At 40.0% G+C, this 17,965-nt stretch overlaps 1 protein-coding gene across 1 annotated transcript in view; it reads left to right on the top strand.

Annotated features, from left to right (window-relative positions):
• Positions 1–901: 901 nt before the first annotated feature.
• stk10 (serine/threonine kinase 10) overlaps positions 902–17,965 on the top strand; it is a 59,189-nt gene continuing 42,125 nt past the window's right edge. The window contains exons 1-2 of the mRNA XM_080013873.1: positions 902–1,350; positions 15,329–15,493. Coding sequence (XP_079869999.1) covers positions 1,192–1,350; positions 15,329–15,493 — 324 coding nt within the window. The 5' untranslated portion in view covers positions 902–1,191. The remainder of the gene's footprint in view (positions 1,351–15,328; positions 15,494–17,965) is intronic.

The raw sequence follows: 17,965 nt of genomic DNA, 5'->3' as shown, positions 1-17,965 counted from the left end.
TATCCACATCACCTTATTTGATTAACATGGATATGTTGCATACAGCAGACTGTATACAGTGTATATACAGGTACTCCTCACTTAACGACTTACCTGTTTAACTGTTTAGCTGTTTACCAGCTCTCTGACCTGTCTGTACTGCATCACGCATTATATACTATATACACTATATATATTCTATATACACTATATACAGTACACTATGTATACTATATATACTATACACACTGTATACATCTCATCTCATCACCGTTCTCAGTCTCATTCTCGTTCCCGCAGTTTGTCAGTATTCACTACACTAGCGTTCGCCCTAGCCCTGTAATAACACGGCTTGCTTATCGACCAATTCGCTTAACGACCTAGTCCTCGGAACGATGCGCGGTCGTTAGGTGAGGAGTACCTGTATGTACGTTTTAGACCGAAGCCTTTGTACCAATCCATCTCCAGAAAAGAATCCCTGTATATGAAAATGTCCTTGGCCGAATAAACTGATGATGATTATGATGAGAGTGATTATTCATATCTTTCTTCATTTGATTATTTTATCGATAATTATCTTATTTTTTGCATCGATTTTTTTTTTTCTTTCCAACTTTTTCCTTTCATTGAAAGCTTAAACTACGTGTTATTATCGTCGATCAAGGCCGCGTGGCCGCTGGGCGATCAAACGACGCCCTCCACCGAACGTGGACACGGTCCCGTAGTTCTTTTAACGCCCATCCTGTACCAGACGGACCCGCGTTACCGGGCAGACGAGACTACACCTCCCAGGGGTCTCGTCGGCAAGTGGGCGCGGTGCTCCCCTCATAGGGGCGGGGCTTCCCGGGAGCAGGGCGCAAACAAGTTGCCAAGGCAGCGAGCGAGCGAGCGGGGCGCAGTGTGGCGCGGGGCTCCGGCGGCAGGTGCGACGAGCTGCTGGACGCGGAGCGACGATCGTTTCGACATGTGTGGCGTCGGCGCGGACGGCGTGGGCTGTTTGGCCTGAACCGGGTTCTTTTTTTTTTTTGGGGGGGGTTTTGTTCGGTTTCTTCTTTTTAAGGACTAAGGATCTTTTCTCCGCGCGTGGGGTTTGGCTGCGTACGAGTAGAGCGTGCGCGTATCTATCTATCTATACCTTTTAAAAAAATTTTAATAACGTAGTTTAAAAAAATATACACATATTGTTGTTTTTTTTCGGTTTCAACGGGGACTATGGCTTTTTCCAGGTTTAGTAAGATCCTCCGCCTCCCCTCCCTTGACATTAAGAAGAAAGTCAAACAGTACGCGCACGTGCACCGGGACATCGACCCGCACGACCTGTGGGAGATCGTCGGGGAACTGGGAGACGGAGCGTTTGGCAAAGTTTACAAGGTGGGTACCGAAAACACGGCATGGCGACGGTGACGGAGCAGGGGTCCTCCGAACACCTGCTGCCGCCAAGTTCCAAATGGCAAGTTACGGCGCTTGTCCTTCGCGATTGCTGTCTCCTTGTGAGAAGAAGCGTCGCCGACTTCTCGGCATTTCGTCATTATCATGTGATTGAAGGTAAATCCACTGTGTTTGACCCGTGGGACTGGGTGTATTGCAGTGTTTCCAGACCCGGAATGGTTAAATAATTCCCCGGTACACCACTATCATATTTACCAAAAAAACTTAACCAACATTCACAACTCTGCTTGTTGTTGTTGTTGTTAATAGCTTGTTCTAATGAACACAGTGCTCGTATACCGGTTGGAATTGATGGATTTTATTTATTTTTTTCATTTTTTTAGTTTATTTAATTTATTTTTTGTGTCATTTGAAAAATGTCCATGGTGCACTAGTTGGATACACGCTGGTGTTAAGCGAATAGCTGGACCATGGGGGGCAGAGTTCACCAGAACCAGTTGAGCTCTCCAACTCCAGAGCCAAAGCATTGCCCCACCCTGCTTGGCTTTGGAGGCAGAATGTCTGCACCTGTTTCAAGACAACAGTAGGAATCCACTCTCACCGCATCATGTCCTCATTGCCGATGTCTTGTTTTGTAAAACGTTTCCCACCAGTCAAGGTCGATTTCTTTTTATCAGTATTTTATCGGCCCTCTTCATAGCATTTTGTTGATGGAGGCCGTATTTAACCTGGATCTCCTAACTGGTTGGTCAGAGCAGAGGAGGCTCTGTGGGTTACGGCAGAGGTGGTTTCTTGCAGAGTACAGTGAGTGTCTTTGACTCTGGACCAGGGGCCTCAGTGGAAGAAGTGATGCCTTAGTACAGTCGGTGGACAGAACAAGTGGCCTTTTCAATGGAGCCCTTCTTCCTAGGCATTTTATTTTCTTTGGAAGTTGTCTGGTGCTTGTGAAATGGCCACATACTACGGCCATTCAAAGAACCCCGAAGGACTAGCTTTGAAACCACACCATAACTTCAGGTTTTCTCTTTTGAGTTTTGGCCGTTTGGACTGTGGTGTCTTCACCTCTTTATTTATTTATTTATTTATTTATTTATTTATTTATTTATTTATTTAATTTATTAAATTTTTTAACCACCCTACCTAGTTATTGTAGCCTACAAACTTTCTAATTGCCAATATTTTGTGTTTGTCATATAAACTCTTGATGGGCTAAAAACATGGCCTTGCATTAAATGGGGGGAAAAAAAAAATAATGTGACCTTTATCTGACTTGAAGCTTTGCTCGCTGATGTACAAAGCAGGTAATTGAGACAACATATTAAAGAAATCCCTTGACTACATTAAGGGGAAAATAAAACACCAACCAAACAATACAAGTGAAAACATAATGGCATGAGAAATTATGACCGAAAGGAGCCTTTCCCCAAGGAACAACAAATAACTTGAATTTTAAATACGCCACTTGCCTTTGCTGTCTGCTTAGCTGCTTTTGTCCAGATGTCCATGCCTCTTGGTTTTGCAGTATGTTGGTGGTGAGGATTATGTACATTAATCTACTTTCCTCCAACAGTGAAGGACTGGGCCACACCTTGCAGTTGTCAGGGTCCTTGATGTTCGATAAGAAGAGGAGTAGTGGATGAGGGTTGAAGCCTTGCTTTGTGACTCCTTAGACCAGGCGTGGGCAAACTACGGCCCGCGAGACAATTATAGCCTCCAGCACCAGAGACACGTGGGGGGGTGGGTGGGTATCGATGGCTCTGCGGAGCCTGAGAGAGTGTCTGAGAAAGTCTTCCTGTTACAGAAGTGTAGGATTTATTGTTTACAGTAAAGTATTCACACAAAACCATACCACATACCAAATTAAGTCCCATTGCAAAGGTGAGACATGTGTGACGTGGCACGACAACCCACGGGGCTTTTTGTTTCCTTAAATTGAGAAATGGAAGGAAATAATGCATCTAAAATAAAAACACACTTAAATGTTTTGTTTGGCGACACGGAGAACAGGGACACGAAGCAGGCCGCAGATCGCTCCCTCTCCATTATGCAATCCAGTGTACCTATCCAAGGCGTAACGGCACAGTACCTTCTTTGTGTTTAAAATGTTCGTTTCATCCAAGTAAGAAACGAACGAAAACAAATAGATCTTAAATAAAATCTCAGGAAAACCTGCAAGGCGCAGCCTTCTCCATAGAAACGTAAGATAAAACTACAAAGAAATGTTTTTGTAGGGCGCAATCAATCAAGGTGTCCAGTTGGGGAAAAAAAACAGACTGGTCTGACTGTGAGGTTTTATGTTATTTTACTATTATTATTTATGTGTGAAAAATACTGATTATACCTGTTCTACACAAAATAATTAACTATTGTAGTTGTTTTATTTATTGTTTATCGTGAAACATAGGAAAAAAAAAAGTATGCAATTTGCATTATGCAAATTTTAAAAACCCACCAATGAAACTGAACCCGTCTCCCCCCTCCTCCACAGTCATACACACAGAGCATTACACTAGTTATTTGTTGCCGACTACTATAAACATTTTTTTTTTTTTACACATTTAAACTTTTTAAAATGGGGAAAAATTAAATGAAAATTTTTTTTTGTTTTCCTCTATTGGTGTCACTCTGCGGCACATTTATCTCCAGCATCTTACTTCCCGTCCTTCTGTCAGTGACAGGATGTTTGTGTGTGTGTGTGTGTGTGTGTGTGTGTGTGTGTGTGTGTGTGATCTGTCTCTGTGTGTGTGTGTGTGTGAGATCTGTCTCTGTATGATCCCAACTGGCCAGGTCCCCATTCAGTCAAACAGGTTTGATTTTATCGGGGCTAGTCTTTCCAAAATCCTTTGGTGTGCGTCAAAGCCTCAAATTGCAACGGCAATTTTCAAAAGCCAATGAGATTTTGCGATTGCATGATGCAAAGCCAAAAAAAGGTGGCGAGTGTGGACTTCTGAAATGGAGGAGCGACTTGTGGAATAGACTCATGAGGGTTTGATTAGTGTATAATGTTAGTGCTGCAAGTTACCACAAAGCACCTGTGTTGGCCAGTTCATAACAGTGCACCACTGCACTACATTTAGATCTACATTCCTCAGAATACCAATGAATATATAATTCAGGGATTCATTCAAGAATTTAAACTGCTGTATAAGAATTCAAATGTAATTGAAGCATTGACTCCATGAAAAGATTGCAACAAAAATAAATACCCCTTGAACTTTCACTAAGGCTGAACGATTAATCAAAGTGTTCAAGTGTTCTTCTTTTTAAAAATGGTATGATATGCTTTAGGGGAGATAGGCGGCCGCCTAGCTCGGCATCCCGGGGGGGGGGGGGGTGCGATCGGGGCGCATTCTGCGCACTTGTCTCCCGATGCGATCGGAGCACCAGAACAATGTGTTTTTATTTTACTTTACGTCTCCTAATGGAACGAAACAAGTGCGTGTAGAACAAAACCGTGCGTAATTGGGACACTTTCTCTGTGCCCCTCCCCCCTATAGCGAGTGTTTTAAACCTCTGCGCTGCCCCCCGGTGAGACCTGGTGCCCAGGCCACGGTGCGCTCTCCGTGCTGCAGGCAGAGGTCAGAACACCAGTGGATTCCGGACGGAGCCTCTTCCAGAATAATGCGTCTGTTTTATTGAAATTTTATTTATTTATTCATTTTAAATAGAATTTAATGAATATAGAACTGTCACCGAGCACACGGAGTGGTGCTCCGTGTATGTGGATGTATGCGCAAAACATTTTTATAACAAATAATACATTTCTGCTGAAACAATGCATATTTTTGGAATGTTAATTTTCAGATTCTAACAATAACAAGGCTTGAAGTAAAATCAATTAGTTAATATTCACTGTGATTGAAGGTTTTTTATTTTACAATTCAATAATTAAATAAAGATATGTTATTCATATCAATTCATCATAACACGTAGGCCATGCCTACATCCGTTTTTGTGTTAGTCGTACTATAGAAAGATTTATTGCTTGTGTTTAGTGAATAAAACAGAAGATAAGGAACTTACAAATAAAAAAAAAAATCCCATACTAAATCCCAATCACTATATTGGTCTAAAAAAAGTTTGGTCGATTATTTTCCCAAATCGTTCAGCCTTAACTTTCACCACCTCTTGGTATTCAGTTGTCAGAGCTGCAGGAGTCCTGGTTCTGTCGCCCTCTTCCTCTGATTCTCTCTCTAATCTAATGGAGCAGCTGGGTCGGCACTTTGTGATAAGATCCCTCCTGCGTGGGTGCACCCAGCGAGCAGGGAGTCCCTCTCACCCTCGGACAAACCTCTGTGTTGTACAGAAATTTCCCCAGTCTTTTCTATTGCCAGGGGTGATTCTGAGTCTGGGCTTGATGCACATTGCTAAATGTACAAGAGTTTATCCCCACGTACAGTACATTTGTAGTCGAGCCAGACACCTTTCTTTGTCTTTCAGATAGTTATGTCCAATTATTTTTGGAAATACTTTTGAATAGAGAGTTTTTGTGTGAATCCACTTTTCCAAAATGACTTGTGTTGTGTAGGCAGAAGTCAGGAAAAGTCTCATAAGTTATCGGCTCATAACTAAATAATCAAAACTTTGTTTTAAAACGTTGTGCAGACATGGGTATGAACGACAGATGGACTTAATCAGCGGGTGTGTCCATGAGCTAAGTGCTTTCACAGATTAAGGCACTGTCGTCTCATTAGTTTTCTTTTTACATAGGCTTATTGTTGCATCTTGCAATTCTCTCTGCTTCACTGCGGAAACTTGATCATACTTTGTGGTTTTCAACCTGGGACATTTCACAACAGATCGAAGGTTTCACATCCGTAAGAGAGAGCACACGTTGCCCTGACTTGTAGTCCAAAGATTGACATTTCCTCTGTTGAAGGCTTCACACCCATGTTTTAGCTCTTTCATGCTTTTTGTAGAGTGTCGGTTATGTAAGATAGAATGTTTTGGGGGTAAAATTGAAAAACTTCTTCTTTAAAGTACCCTGCAAGTGTTGAAGGTTGGGTTGAAGTAATGAAGCAATACAAGACAGCTTTCTAGGTGAAAATGACATCTACAGTTGAATCTAGAAAGAGGCTAATGACTGCCAATTTTCAACTTCCTTTCCAGACCTGTGGAATTTATGCAAAACAAAGATTATCAACTCTAAAATAGGGATCCAATGGTATAAAGTTTTAATGTATACTGCAGTATCAAGCAACCACGGTTCTGAACTTTAAGCCTTTCCCTGTAATACCGTGCCCACGGTATAAAGTTATGTAGCAAAATTAAGACGTAAACTTAATCGACCCTCACCTTATGTTGCCTATGCGTGGTAGCAGACAGCAAAATGTTGCAGTAATCCATCCATTGGGTAATTTCCCCATTTTGTCTGCATCTTGGTATGCTTGCAAGTGCTGCGTTCGCAAATAAGCGGCAGAACTGCTTTACGCCAATATTTTACGGCATGGTGCTTTATGTTACTTGCGCAAGCATGGGAACAAGTGTAAAAAATATGTTAAGAGCCCCGACAAGCGCCTTCCCATGCTGCAGTGTGTCACAGGCTTTACCATGTGCTTTTCTTTTTTAATATCAATTATTTAATATTTGAACATACAGAAAATCAAGGGGGGAAACTTAATACAGTGAAACACTGTATACCGCGATATTTTGGTAGATACAGTACCGCATGGCATGTCCAAAAACCAAGACTCATTTGATTAATGTCAGGCTAGCCAATGGTAATAATATAATCGAATCTGTGATCTGTGTTGAATTTTTCTGTGATCAAGGCCTGGGGTCCGACTATGAGGCAGGTTGTGCACAGAAAAGACGGATACAAACACGTTGACGTATGGAGAAAAAAAAAAACAGTTGCCCAACGCATCTTATCATAGTCTGTGTATCAGTCACTATGTGGGTTTTCTCTAACTCTGAGATGACGATAATTTTTTTTTTTTTTTAAATATTCTCGGTGTGATTCATGTACTCTATGTGCCGATGACTCAAAGGGAATATTGTGGCTTCTGAGAAAGCGTGGGATGTTAATTCCAATGTTATAAAATGTTTGGGAATGTACTGTATCTTAAAACACTGTTCCTCTGCAATACATGATAGCCCATGTTGGACAGTACAGTATCCCTCTACATTTCCTACAATAGGTATATTGTTAAACGGGTTATAAAAAAATAATCCTCAGCATTGAATGATTTAACATGGCCGACTGTCATGTTTACCAGCATGCATAATGTTAATCTAATCCAAATCAGAATATGGATATATGGCCAGGTACATTCTCATGTATGAGGAATTTGTCTTGGTATGAGGTGGTGTATTGTTGTACAATCAGTCACTCACACAGAAGTAATGTGAAGAATATACAAAATGTTCTGTATGCATATGAATAAATAGCTGTGGCAGGGACTAAGTGCCAGTATGGTTGCTTTGAATGCTGAGTGTAGGTATAAATATAGTTTGGTGAATATTAATGTGCCGAAAGAATAGGATACAAAAAGCACTGATCCTCAACCCTCAATCCTTAATTGTAGTCAGGAAATTAAAGTCTGGAAACCTTGAGGATATTTAAAATCAGTCATTATGAGAATCCTGGTTCCAGTTGTAGCAACAACCTGGTTTTCTCCCATGGGGTAAAACATCAGGTAATAGTATGCCATTTTCCGAAGATTTTCCGTGACTTGGACGATAGATGCATGTGTTGGTAAGTGAGGACGTTCACAAGAACCTGCTGGTGGTCTTGGGTCAGATTTTCTGAGTAAGAAGTTTGATCTGTGAGAAATTAGCAACAGGGGCAGTTTTTAAAACAAGCAAATAAAATAAACTCAACAACTCTCACGTCATGTATTCATGATAGTCTCCTCCCTATGCAATATCAGATAGGCTGTTCTTTATATTACAGAGTCATCAGAAATCAAAGAATCTAAGTCTGAGCAATTCCATTAAAAATATATTTTTATCAAGGATGTGCAACAGCAGATCACACATCTCTTAGATTAAAGGTTTTATGCAGGTAAAATATACCATTTTACAAATGCTTATCGTAAATACTGCAACAATTAATGAATGTTTTACCTGGGTTAGACAACTATTGCAAAAAAAAACCAAAACCTTAAAAAAACACGCTAAAGGATGAGGTTTTCCCAAAGACTGGTAAGTACATTTTTAGTCATCAGAGTAAAGAGGATAAAAAGGTTTCCTGTAAATAAAGTGTCTCATATTATTCATGTGCATCAGATATCTATCTACAGGGTTTATAACAAACAATAGAATGACTGGCGAAGGATACTGTATCTTGAATGAGGTCTGAAGTAAATCAACTGAGTAACAGATAAGCTCTTCCACAGGCATGTGCTGCAGAGGTCAGGTTTTGCCCGCTGGTGTCATTATGGAGCATTCTGAGAACCACATTCCTGCTCACAGAAACATGGTGCTATGCAGGTTTACGGCCGAGCAAAGGTCTCCTAAACAACCACACACACACACACACACTGGGTGGCTTGTCCATCACTCAGTGAACACTGTGTATGGGTGTTGGTTTGTCTACCTGTGTTGGTAGGTGTGAGTGTGTTTGTGTGCATTCCAGACTAGAACATTCTTTACAGGCCGCACAAATGCTACCTCAGCACTGGAGTTTCAATTAAGTCATTCTGGAGGTCATTAACCCCCAAGAGTCTCTTCCCACCCATTTATGTGAGGTCCTCTAAGACTCCACTCAAACAAAATATTTCTGAAAGGTTTAGCTACTACTGAATATTGGGATTCAGTGCAACTATTTGTACAAGTGCGCAAGATACTGAGTTTCCTCGTGTACAAGCACATGTGTTTGTACATGTATGTGGGGATGTCGATGAATGATTCTTCTACAGCTTTGCACTTTGTTGACTGACAAATGTCAGACAGTTCATTTTATTTACATTTGGGGGAGGATACATTGAAGGCTAATAAAAACGGAAGAAAATAATCTAAAGCAAAGGCGAATGAGAACAAATAACAGCAATATTTGATATATAAGATTGAATGTCATGTACCAATAATCAATTCTAATAAACTCCAGCAAAATAAATTGCAATGACCAACCTCAAAGGAAAAATCAAGAAATTTTCGATCTTTGGCATCAATCTGTAGTGATATTAATATAGAGTCAGTATTGAGCAAATTATAAGTTGATTGTGATTTATCAAAGGGAAACTTGCGTGGATAAGTGTGTACACATAGTTTTCTTTATCACTACATTTTGGGCATACACCCCTACACAAACCTTTAGCTCCACATGTACTCGGGTGATTGCTGTGACTGACTTTGCCCTGCTGTAAGTGTTTGGTTGATGACACGTTTCTCTCTGTGGTGTAGGTAATTGGGTCGCTAGCGGTGATGTTTAATGTGGTCAATGTCTCCTCCTGCAATTATTTCTTTAATTAGTTTCCATTGTGTGTGAATACTTGCACAAAGGTAAACTCATGCACACCCGTGAATTTAAGTTATGAAATCTTTGAGGGAGTTGCCATGATTGATACATTGAGTCTTTCAGTGTCATCTCCGATGCTGACGGTAAGTCATCTACATGGCATGAACACACACACACACACACACACACACACACACACACACACACACAATGTGAGGAAGCTCAGTTCTATCTATTGGCGCAGTCATCCAACAATACAATACCCACAATCACAGTCATGCTGAAACCCAGAAGTGCATTCCTCAGTCTTGTTCCCACAGAGATGATGAGGGGCCTGTTTGTGTGTGTGTGTCTACGCACAAAAGCATCGCCATGTCCTTGTGAACCATTGGTCATGGGGTCGACTGTTGGAACGTTAAGTTACGCTGCAGTGGAAAACTGGTTTGCGTCTGCATGACACAGGGGGCAGACCCGCAGTTGTCTTTCATTCACACCTCTGTGTGCAATCTCATAAAACTAGTGGATGTTGTTAACTAGGAATGGCTACTGTTGATCAAATATCAAAAAGAGTGAATATGAGATTTTGTTTTTATTTGGGGGAATATGTGTCATATTCAGGTCATTCTGGTTCATACAGCCTAAAATCAGTGCTTGACAGTGTGACTTGACATGCACTCATGAGAACGGATGGCAAAAAAGTGATGTAACATCATTATTGTATGTGTAATGCACATTTCTTGACATCTGTTAAGTGTTGAAGAAGTGAAAGAGCTGAATCAGCCCGATTGCTGACAAATTGCTTTCACTCACTTTTAACAAAGCTACTGGGAACCATATGATCCTCTGAGTGATCTTGTGGATCAGAGGTCATAAAAGTCATGGGTTATACTGACGTTGACTAAGGATAATAATTAGGATAGTCCAATGTTAATGTTCGTGTCAGTATAAACTCTCTATGCAGGGTTAGTGAGTTATAATTGAGTCAAAGTTCATATTGGTTTTATAAATTAGTCCATGTTAATGAGACTTTTGGGCCTTTCGCCTGGGCTACATCACAGTTAAAGGAGTGATGTTAGGTTAAAATATGATTAAGGTATATTGATGGACCAGGCTATGGTTATGTATGATGTTAGAAATTATTAACTTTAGGCATGCAGTCAGAGATGGCTAAGTTTAGGCATTAGGTTCGAAAAATGGTTACATGTAGGTATGGGTTTAGTATGGTTACGTTCAGAGTGAGAATTTGGCAGAGCAAATACAAAACACCCAATCATTTGGGAGTCTCCAATGTGCAAACTAGTTGATGCTAAGTGAAATATTAAGTTGATACTTAATGGACTCAGACTCAGCTGATAAGTCACTTGACACCGAGTTGAGTATTAACATGGTGAAGTGACAACTTTTTATTATTATAATAATCAATTATTTATTATTATGTTTGACTGACTGCGATGACCAATGCCAACCAACAACAATATAAAGCATACCAGATTAAGGGAAAATGTGAAGACGAACACTATGCACACAATGCTGCTGCATTGAAGCCTCCACAAAAATAGAGGATTTAATGAAAATAAAAGCAGCCAACGTCACGTGTCAAAGCACTTTGGTTTCAAGGCTCAAGATCAAGGGTTAATGGTGCTCCAAAAAGCCAATCATGGTTCGCAAAATAAGAAATGCATCAAACTAGGGGTGTCACGATTCCAATTCAAAATTGAAAATCAATCGAAATGAGCGTTCGATTTCGAACGTAGAAATCACAAGCATGTTTGCGATTCTCCCCGTATTTTTGTGGGTAATATTGTCAAACATTGTCGTTAAATTGGGGCGGTGAAGATCCGCCGGTAAACAAACCGCAGGTGAACTGTGGCCTGCCCAGCTCTGAACTGACTTTTATGAAGTTTGGTTTGGAGTTGGGTGAGCTGCGGTCAGCTCCGTGAAGGGATCCACTAGGGCTGCTTATGAATAATTGTTATAAATGTTTTGGCTTACATCAGTGAATACATTTACATGTGATGAACAATAAAGTTTAGTATAAGTTCATCCAGTTTGTTGCGCAGTGAATGCATATTAAAGAGAAATTTTCCCGCTAACGATGTTCGATGTCCGCATCGGTGTAGACACATGAGCGTTTCACTATGTGTACAAGGGAGAGTGCGCCTTTGACCAGAATGTCCAGTAATTCCACAGATGTGGCAATGAAAGTAGGAAGTTAACCAGACCAGCACCGATGGAATGTCCTCTAGTGCAGAGGTTCCCAACTGCTTGCTAGCGGACTGTGCTGGGTTGCGGGGCATTTGCCACCTGGCCGCGAGGATGCAGGCGTGATAATAATTTTTACCGGAGCGATCTGCTTCACAGCAGCAGGAAATGGTGTAAATTAAATACATCTTGAGTTTTTATTTGCGTTGTTCAGAGAAAAGATTGCTCTGATTGGAGCTGCAGAACCGTGCATAACGTGTGCGCAATTCAAGATGGATTATAGAGGAATATCTGGTACCAGCGGATCTCGACTGCTCCAATATGGCGGACGCGCAGACACACAAACGTGAGAGTTGATGACAGAGCCGATCGCATTTTGGTAAATGTAGAACACAAGACACAGGTAGTAATTTGCCTTTTATTACCAACGTTCCCCTCTGGCAAAAATAGCATCTGTTTTTACGCACTTATTTTGGTGAGTAACTTAAAGTAGTGTGATAAGTAGCTTATTGTTTATTATTCGTAAGTCTAGTTTTGATAAAGCTCTTAACTGTTAAGGTGTTAAAATAATTCTCCTGTCTCTTATTCATATTTATAATTGTTATTGTTAAAATAAGTTAGTTATTGAGAAGTGTTTTTCTTTACAAATCAAGGCTCGATAGTCTAACAATGGCATAGCTGTCAGTAATGGAAAAAACAATACAAGTTTAAATCGAAAGCCAAATCAATTCGTGGATTTGGAGAATTATGACACCCCAACATCAAACCTGTAGCCAAGCACCTGAAAGATGGACCAACAGGTGTCCGTGAGTTTCAGTTCACACTAACTTTGCATTATCAACGTAAGTTGTGTCAACCTGAAATGTAGGGTTATATTATATTTCTTTGTGTTAGTGCATTACTGTTTTGACAACTGAGTTCCCTACTGCGTTCACATTGGTTAAGGTCTCAATTTCCTCATTTTGTTTTAGTAGGCCATCGTAGTTACAATGAAACTATTTAGAATGCACAATTCTGACACAGCTCACAATATTGCCATATCTTCAAATAATTTATCACCTGGTCCTATGGTAAAGTGACAGTCAGATGGGTCACACTACATCCATACCTGTTTACCCATTGTAAATCACCAGATCAGAGACTCAAACCTGACGCTTTAGCGATTAAAATGTGTTCAATCCCTGGAAACATGTTACCTGCGTGACCACAAGCACCATAATCAGCATGCGTCATATAGAACATACCTCTGCAGGATTGGCATTTGAGATCTCATTGGACTGGGAACCCAACGCTACATATTTTGCTTAAAGTCTAATTCGGAGAGAAGACTAGTTGTAGTAGTGAACATGCCTTAATGTTGAGGCTTTTGAAGTGTCTGGATGTTAGTAGACTTCTCTTTGGATACTGGAGCAGTTAGATCTTTCTGACCCTCTGTGTGAAGCTCTGATAGATGTGTATGTCTACACAGCCTGCCAGATGTACACACCTGCATGCAACTAAATGTGTGCACACAGTGTACCTAGGTTATAGTGTGTTTGTTTATTCAGATGTTTTCCCTCAGGCCTCATAATTCATTCAACCATCAGCCCCCACTGGGCTGTCTGGAATCTACATATCACTTTGAGGACACACACACAGACACATACACACAAAATGTCTGTCTTCTTTTATAAATTTCTTCTCACAGATGCGCACAAATTCTCACACTTGACACACAGTCTTCCTAAGCACATACCATATACCGTCTTACACTCTAGCTCTAGAATCCTCAAAAAAACATCCTCAAAGACAGCCTTGCTAAAATATCTTCAGACAAGTTCCCTATGTCTATAGTCATTCTTACAGAGACATGAAACATATTAGCATGTAAATTGTACGTCCGTTGCCTTGTCTTTTGCGCCTCCTCTGATCCCTTGAGCTTTTGGACGTCCCGTATGATTTGATCTTTTAAGACGTACCCTGGCTGTGGTCCATTGCGCATATAATTATGACGCTGACCACATATGTATGGGTTTGCGGCCTTAGAGTCATGTCACATTTACCCACATTACCCCTTCAGTCAACCTTCTCACAACAAGGTTGGCCATGACACAAGGGAGGCACTTTGTAACTGTGTTTTATTTAAAGAATGTTTAGTACATATTGGGTCACCCCGATGAAGTTGAGACATGTTGCTTTGAAGTTTGTGAAACACTTCTTGTGTTTTGCGGTTCCTCCTTCTCCCCAGTTGGTCGCTGAGGGTGTGGAGTTTCCCTTCCTGTTGTGCATCTAAATGGTGGTTAGTCAACATTTTAATTGCAGCCCTCAGTTTGTTCTTCTTTCGAGCTCCATTTACTTTTGAACTGGGCCATGAGAGTCTGGCGCAGACGCTGACAGACATTTGGCCTGTGACGACAAGTGACTGCTCTTTAGGGCAATGCAAGAATTTACCAGATCAGGGCTTTTAAATCAGGTTCAGCACCTGCTGCTCTTGTTTAATTTTCATTGAATCTCAATTATAAAGGTAAAAATGTGTTGTTTTTTTCTGTCTCTCCATCCACATTTACTGTGTGTCAGCTGGCAGGTTGATTTTAAACAGCAGGACAGCATACTGAAATGGTTAATATCAATGAAGTTGAAAATTGGATATGCAGAGTTTTAATTCACCTGTATGTCCGGATATAGTGTTATTCCTGCCTTAATTTATTAAATGTATCTGCATTATGAATAAATGTTATTTTATAAATTTACATTTTATTGTTATTTTCTATTTTTTCTTACAGCAAGCAATATACTAACTGTTTTGAGTATAATACAGCATTGACTACAATTAAATTTTATAATATTATATTTTATTTTTGTAGTAAGACATAACTCATGTAAAACATGATACTATGCCCATCAGTGGTGAGATACAGTCTTTCCAAGTTGTTTGTGATATTCCCTTTTTTAAATTGTTTTTATTTTTTATCTTGTTTTTTTAACCTGTGCTGTCAGCATGCTGGGCATACAACACAGAGTATTTGTATGCAATTGCATCTAGGACAGAGTTAGTCTGCAAGTGGAGTTCAAGTTCTCAACCTGCAATGCCACTTTTTATTTATTCTTTAATCACCAAGAAGTGTTTGCAACAACTCTGTCCTGTGGACGACCTGTGGGATGACAAGAGCACAGCTTTTTGTTTTAAAGAACCTTATTTTGGATATTCCATACTTTCCAAACTACGGTGACAGAAGCCAGTCCTTCCATTTAACTCTCCCCTCCCTGATTACTTCAACATTTTTTGAAACACTGCCGTCCTTTCATTTACGGATCAGCAGAGACTAATATAAAAAAAAAAAAAAATGTTGTTTTACTCTTGATTCTGTTTCTTTTTAGGCGAGGAACAAAGAGACGGATGTCTTGGCCGCAGCCAAAGTGATTGAAACCAAATCCGAGGAGGAACTGGAAGAGTACATGGTGGAGATCGACATCCTGGCCAAGTGTGACCATCGCTACATCGTAAAGCTGCTGGATGCATTCTACCATGACAACAAACTCTGGGTGAGTTCCTGATCTTACAGAGTGGCATTTGTCTCATGGTGCTCACTCATAAATGTCTTTTCTACCTGTGTTACAAATTCAGCTATTGTACAAGGCAGGCAGAAAAGGAACATAAACAAAATGTTAGGGATTGACCGTTCAATCTCTGTCCTATTTCTATAGCAATAGATACTTTTTGTCAAGTTATGTTTGAGAACAGTGACAAAGCGGGCACCGGGTGAGTGTATATTGTACAAGAAAGTAGAAGTACTAATATTGAACTGAAGCTGCAGAAGTGATGCCTTTTTTAATATTGTAATTACGTGGATGCATATCCACATTCTTTACCTTTTGTCGTTTGGTACAATATTTGGTCAGGAGTAGTCTAGTAATCTATGTAAAATGTGTCCAAAACTACATTACCACTGGCATCTTAACTGCTGTTTGAATGAGGACTTTATGTCTGAAGGTATGCTTTCCTGTCGTGGCGCCAAACCACAGTGGTCTGGGGGGCAATGGGGAGTAAAGTCAACACTTGACCCTACCGAGAAAGACTCACGCACAGAAGAGGGTACAGCTTGGCCTCTTTGGGACCAGTGTATTTATATTTGTTGTGGAGAACCTACTCTCATGTGCAAATTCGGCCTCAACAAGAAAAGTCAACTCTGCTAAAAGAAATGAGAGGCTTACTTGTGACAAAGTGAATCACCGATGACCTCATCTTGACCCTGAGGTTAGTGCAAGAATGTAATCAATTTCACTTGGGTCTTCTAGTCTGGAGTTATTTTATGCCTCTCCCTACTCTCTCATTGAGTCAGTGTGTGCTTTCAACCTCACTCTATAATTGCCAAAGTCGATCTGGCCAAGAAAAATAATGGCGACCCTATGAATCACATTAGGCCTTGACATTGAATATCACAAGAATTACAAAGCAGTGTAAAACCTAAAGATAGTTTATATATATATATATATATATATATATATATATATATATATATATATATATATATTTTTTTTTTTACTAACCCGAGAACACTAGAGTGTGAGTGTGTTCATGCCTGCCTGTGTGAATGAGTTAGATTAAAACAAAAAGGCATTTTTTTATTGTTTCTAAAGATTCAGACTTAAGAGGGAAGTGTGAAGAGGGAAGTGTGTAGGCTATCTATATTTTTACGCAGTGATCTTTCAGCAATAAATATAGGGGGTCCCTTTTCTTCTCATAATTATTTTAAAAACCTATTTTATTAGTATGTGCTCTGTTGGACCATAAGGTGATAAAAGGATAAAGGAATTTGTCATTCAAGCAAAATATTTGCATAGTTGTGACATTTCCACTACTGAGATTGTTACAATGGCACAAACGGAGCTGTCACTCAAATATAACCAGTAGAAGATGGTTTTGGGGCCAATATAACAGTGCGGATTTGGTATCTTTGTATTTAATTTAAAAAAAAAAAAATTTTCATGGTAGTCTGCCATAAATGACTAACAGGGCTGGCTCTTCCTATAGGCGATGTAGGTGGCTGCATAGGGCACCATCCCGAGGGGGGGCGCGGAGAGGGAGCGATCGGGACGCAAATTTGTGAACCTGTCTTCCTCTCCGACGGTACCGACGATGCGTGTGCTAGCGACGCCAAAACAGTGTTTTTATTTTAGATATAGGTATTTTGTTGTTTGTCTGTTTATGCAATGGAACAAGTGCGTATGGAAAGGTATGAAACAAAACTGTGCGTACTGGGAACACTTTCTCTTCGGGACACGGCCATCCCAGCAGGTTATTTTCCTACTGGACACCTTGATTGATTACACTCAAAAACAACTATGTAGTTTTATCTCGTGTTTCCATTAAAAAGGTTTGCGTAGCCGCACCCAGTTAAATTTTTTTATTTTATCAAAAATTTAATTTTTTTTAAATAAATCTACTGTTATGAAATCGTGCATGTTGGCAAAGTATTGTTTGCCACACAGTTTTAAGCACATTTAAAAAGTATTTCCCGAATTACGCCCATTCTCATCAAAGTGTGCACAGATGGCCAACAATGCATACTACAAAGGCAGAAAAGGTGTTTTGGGTAAAAAATTCTGTCATTTATCCCAGATACCTACTCAGATAGTATAAATATTGTGATGAACTTGTGTGTACTCGTAAAGTGTTGCTTGCCACAGAGTTTTTGGCACGTCTCACAAGTAATTCCCAAATTACGAGCAGTTTCATCAAAGTTTACACGGATGGCCAACAAGGCATTTTCAGCAAATTTAAAGGCTGAAAATGTGTTTTAAGTTAAAGATTCAGTTATTATTCCATATACACCACTCAGATAGAATACAAAATGTTATGAACTTGTGTGTACCTAAATAAAGAGATAAATAGATGTTTAAATAAATTAACAAATTAATTAATTATTAATAAAAAAAAATAGACCTTGCAAAAATAGAGTAATGCCTTGTGGACCCTGCATGGCTGATGTGGCAAGTGTAGCTCCAACAATGGAT

Source organism: Zeus faber, assembly GCF_960531495.2.
Source record: "Zeus faber genome assembly, chromosome: 14".
In the NCBI taxonomy this organism is placed as follows: Eukaryota; Metazoa; Chordata; class Actinopteri; order Zeiformes; family Zeidae; genus Zeus; species Zeus faber.
The sequence above is the reverse complement of the archived record's forward strand: the minus strand, read 5'-3'. Positions and strand labels throughout refer to the sequence as shown.